At 28.8% G+C, this 5,519-nt stretch overlaps 1 protein-coding gene across 1 annotated transcript in view; it reads left to right on the forward strand.

The window, feature by feature from the left end:
• LOC100573267 overlaps nt 1–4,640 on the forward strand; it is a 6,942-nt gene extending 2,302 nt beyond the window's left edge. The window contains exons 2-4 of the mRNA XM_029485719.1: nt 1,901–2,070; nt 3,275–3,505; nt 4,310–4,640. Coding sequence (XP_029341579.1) covers nt 1,901–2,070; nt 3,275–3,493 — 389 coding nt within the window. The 3' untranslated portion in view covers nt 3,494–3,505; nt 4,310–4,640. The remainder of the gene's footprint in view (nt 1–1,900; nt 2,071–3,274; nt 3,506–4,309) is intronic.
• Nucleotides 4,641–5,519: the final 879 nt, after the last annotated feature.

The following is a 5,519-nucleotide window of genomic DNA, read 5'->3' on the forward strand; positions in this document are numbered from 1 at the left end:
GACACTCGAAGAGGCAGTTGCTGGCGTTGCCTGTGTTAATGCATGGGAGATGGTATACGGGTGTGCGGCGTAAACACGTACAATATTGTGAATGGCGCATGCGCAAAACGCCAGCCAAGGCAGTCAAATATATTGCCTCGGGACGCCGGGTACATTACTACATTGTATATAGCCGCTCTACTAGCTAGGTGGGGGACAGCTCGCACAGTGCTTACTGGAATGACCCGCCTCACCCCGCACCCGGCACCGCAATTATAATACTGGAATTAATTCTGGAAATCAGGTGTCTTGATAAAGTAATTAATAATAATAAATATTGCGACGACGCGCGACGCTGGCACTGTCACCCATAGATAAAAGATTGTCGCCCGTCTCCTGCATAGATATTAAAGAACGGATAGGCCATGGCTATATTAACAAAATAGAGGGTCATGGGGCCGGGATGGGGAAGAGAAAAAGACTGTTTTTTATCATTGCTTCTCATTCTGACAGAGGTCTTATCATAAATTATATACAATAATTATACATATATCTATTTGTGATAAGACCTTTATAACCTCAACAAATGTTCATGTTCGTTCCCGTAAATGGCCTATCCATTCTTTAATATCTATGGTCTCCTGTATAGTGCATGCAACATACTGCTCAGAAATTTGCTAATCGATTACGATTAAAATATAGAGACTAGAGTGCTCACCACTAAATCATAGATAATTTTGCTACAGATAAATCAAGGCGCAAATGATTTAATAATTGTACAATTAGTGTACAAAATACAAATGTACCTATGCAAAATTGTATTAATATTTAATAAAATAATTATTGGATGATTGTCATGAATTGTGACCATTTTGATTTATATACTATATTAATTTTTATATAATAATTTTATTACAAAAATACCTACGTTCCTATTATACTGCTGTATTATACATTTATACACTCATAATTCATACAATTCATGCAGTTAATAAAATTTAATTGATATTTTGAATAACCTAGTTGTAAAATACAAAGCTTATATAAATGTATATTATATTCACCACTTACATATAGTCATTTTTTATAATTAGGGTTCCATACGGTAAAACGGGACCCTATTACTAAAACTCCGCTGTCTGTCCGTCCGTCTGTCATCAGGCTGTATCTCATGAACCGTAAAAATAAGACAGTTGAAATTTTCGCAGATTATGTATTTCTGTTGCCGCTTTAACAACAAATACTAAAACAGAATAAAATAAATATTTAAGTGGAGCTCCCATACAACAGACATCATTTTTTGCAGTTTTTATTAATAATGGTACGGAAACCTTCGGGTGCGAGTCCGACTCGCACTTTGCCTGTTTTTTTTTTATGTTTGAGTAATTATTTTTTTGAATTATTAATGATAAACAATACGGTAAGCACATTTTTACTCAAATTTATTTTTAAAATGAACCGAGCCTGATGAATAGAATTCTAAAATGAGACAGCCTTACAGGTTTTAAATTACCTACATACATAATAAAATATGTATCTATATTTAGGTATATTACTATCTAACAATCCAAGTTATTATCACTTATTTTAATACCTTTTCGATGCATTTTATTATTTTTAAAATAACTTAATTAAAACCTCATTGATATATTAAAAATGTCTGTTAACTTAACTTTGAATTTAATTGAAAACAAATACTTAAATGAGTAACACAAATATCAATAACTTGCCCAGCCTGCATAATAGGACTAATAAGTACTAAGTAGGTCATAGTAGGTACTTACATAACTATTATGATGTAGGTAGGTAGGATAAAAATGTGTAACTATTAATTGTGTCAACGACAATATTATTATTGAGCAAAAAAAAAATGATCATATTTTAATATTTATATATTTGTTCTGTTTTCATGCTGAATCAGATATGGACCACTTTATTTTTGAGTGTATATCGAAAGAAAATCCGACCAATAGGATAGATGTTGAGAAAGGCTGGAAATATATTTCATTGCTTGAACATACAACCGAAGAAAAATCTCCAACCTCAATGAAAAATGAAACCAAAAGTGTGAGAAAATCGTTCAGATGTGCTGTGAGTATTCCATATTTTACGAATTTTTCGTCTTAAGTGGAAATATTATAACCGTAGGAATTGGTACTTCAGCTAGCAAACGATAACTATGCACCCCCCCCTCCGCTAATCAACATAACTCGACTTATAAATATTGAAATAGTGAAATTGTATTCCTATTTTAATGAATTCATCATGATATTATGCTAATCATATTTTTGAAGAATCATATTAATAAATATAACACATATATATTTTTATAACAATAAATTATATAATATATAATATAGGTAGGTAAGTACTATGTTAACTTGAATAAAATATAACGTTTCTCGTAAGTTTTTGTTCGCGGAAATTAAAAAAAGTAGAGCGAAAATTCACGCTCTATTTTATGAGCGTCTGAAGTCAACATTTATCAAAATCTCGAAATTTTTAAAATTATTTTGTAATAAATGTATTATAAAATTTTAAATTTGTAAAAGTAAGGATTGACAGTTTAAAATATAGGGTTTCACACATAGTTAATACTGTAACCATAAAATCTAAAACATATATTGTTACAGACATTTTAAGTTCAAATTTGAATGAAATAACTATGACGAAAATATTATTCGTGGTTACTTGAGACTCTTAGAGTACACTATTATATTTTATGCACACGATGACATTTTCAAACTTTTTTGAAAAAAATTAATTTATCCTACTGTTAGTAATAGTATTGAGTAATAGTAAAATAAATTACTTCAATCACAATAATTCGTTTACAATTGTGTACTGAATGACTTCGGGCGTGTATTTTAAAATAAATAAATAATACCGTCAAATACACTTAGTAATATTATAGACTGAGTGCTGACTTAGAATAGTATTTCGTATATGATGGTTTTAAATCATTGAATTCAAATTTAACACCATCAATTACAGTGACCCACTTGTACAACAGACTAACAGAGTGAAGCCCACTTACCAGCTTTTTTAATATATTAGGTGATCTAATACACAATAATAATCATAATTTATTACAATATCAGTGATGGTAATGATCTAAACATAAACTCTCCATGTAGGTGATAAAAAAACGAATAAAAAAAGACTGCAATGGGCGAAGCCGAGTTATTTAGCTAGTGTTTATAATTATAAGTTAAATTAACTATAAGTGTATTATTATAAGTTACGGTTGATTAATTTTCTTTCTCTCTATCTGACTTTTTCGTTCTGCCCACAGATGTACGATGTCACTGACTATGATCTAGACGGAGTCAGAATCATACGAATAGCTATTGGAAAATCAAGCGATGAAATATTCAATGTACAACAATGTGAAGGCCTAGGTAATCTACTGGGAGAAACTGCTCTTCCATTCGTTCCCGAGGGCGAACGGGAATGGCCCGATGGCTCATTATATTTATATATGATTGGAAAGAAACCATATATGTCGACATAACAATCAAATAAGGTATACCTTATAAAACCTACAACATTTTTCATCAATAAAATCGGTAGTTCAATATTATATTGTTTATTTTGAAAAATTTAAAAATTTGAAGAAAATACTCAGTCTTTTAAGAGAATATTTATTTTAATTTTTTTTTTAAATTTAGATTCTAAGTGGAGTAATTTAAATAATATAGGTACCTATAATAAATTGATTTTTCAACTATATTTTTTTTCTGTATCATCTGTTTCTTCTTTTGGAGATGTCTTCTTTTCATTCTTCAATTACGAGGGTGTTTCTGGAATATAATTTAACTCAGTTGATATTTTGATGAGAGAAGGGAATCAAAAATAAAAAGTCCGTCAAATTTTTAAAATAGTTTGAAAAAAACAAAAACATAAATAGGGAAAAACAAGAATTTTTATGCGAAACAGTTATCTACGAAATCGATTTTGATTAGAGACTAAATATTAAAATAGGCTAAAATAGAAGTAGGTCAACTGTTATTCATTCATATAAAAACGATTTAACCTCATACGGTTATTGTTATTAAGTATTATTATTGAACAAATTTAACACATTTATTAATTTATTGAATGACGAGGTACACGGGACACTTTCTATATAGCAGAGCAAATTCCCTGGTTTGTTTTAACAATAATAATAATAAACAATATACCTACAATTATTATTATGTTTGCTGGGGCATTAACAAAGAGTTGTCATCAGAATTCTTGTGTTTTTGATGGATTAGTGAAGCATTCTGGATTTAGAATTCTAAATTTACAACGTCCAAATTTTAATATTATGCAATAATATTTACAGATCTAATGAGAAGAATGCAGTATCCAGTCTTCCAACTACAACTGCTACCACCATCAGTAATTATATACGATAAAAAAATATTTTGTAAATAATGATTATTGATCTTTATTTTAGGTTTACTTATAAGGGTTTTTTTTTATAATCAATGACATTAGTTAATATTACAGTTTTTTCTTAAAAATGTTATTTTATTCATCACCTATTGTTTGTCAGTGGATACCTATGGGCTATGATGTCCTTCATATTATATCCATAAAGTAATTTGTATTAAATATAATAATAAAATAATTATAATTACTATGAATACTGCGTTTTAACCAGTGTAGATACTATACAGCTTATATCATAAAGTGTTCAAAACGGTTTTGGGATCGTTACGATTTCAGTTTTCGAGTTAACATATAAAAAACTATTTTAGATATAAATTTATATTGAGCTCACAAATTCGAATTGTTATCGTAATTTGAATAAGTTATATTTTCCATCTCAGTTGAATGAGAGAATGTAAGAATAATGATTTTGTGATTACCATAACATGTGTGACACTTACAAATATTATAATAGTTTTAAGCTAGAATAGTAAAACAATGCTTGGCTGTTAGAATACTGCTTTTCATTATTAATATTGTTCTACTGGTTTACTTTGATGAGGCTGTTTATTTTATTACTTACATTATAATATTTCATTTGTTTTTTTTTTTACTGTTAATAAAGAAAGAAGTCTAAATTTCAATTTAATAATTTTAATTTTTTTTTTCTTTAAATATCAATAAAATTGTATTTGTTGGATAAGAAAGGCTGAAACTTTGATCCAAGGCTTCTTGTATATTGCTACATTAGCAGTTGAAAAATATTAAAACTACATAGGCACATTTTTTTTGTTATAAGCATTTGAAGTTCAAATTTTGACAAAATTTATGAAATTTAAAATTGAATAATTATTTTGTAGTTAAAAATGTATAAAATGTTAAACTTTTATATCTGTGGATTGAAAATTTAAAACAAGATTCCACGTACGTAGTTAATTCTGTTACCAAAAAACACTGTGTTGTTAACATTCTGTTACGGTCATATTGTAATAGAATATCGAGATCCATTTCTTATCATCGAATAAGTGTTTTCGTGGCCAACCCTCGGGTTGCAGTGCATATTTGAAGCCCACAGTAGCTTTTTGGACGTGACAAAAAATTATAGCTTTTGTTTATGATGC

This window comes from Acyrthosiphon pisum, chromosome X (genome assembly GCF_005508785.2).
Source record: "Acyrthosiphon pisum isolate AL4f chromosome X, pea_aphid_22Mar2018_4r6ur, whole genome shotgun sequence".
Classification (NCBI taxonomy): Eukaryota; Metazoa; Arthropoda; class Insecta; order Hemiptera; family Aphididae; genus Acyrthosiphon; species Acyrthosiphon pisum.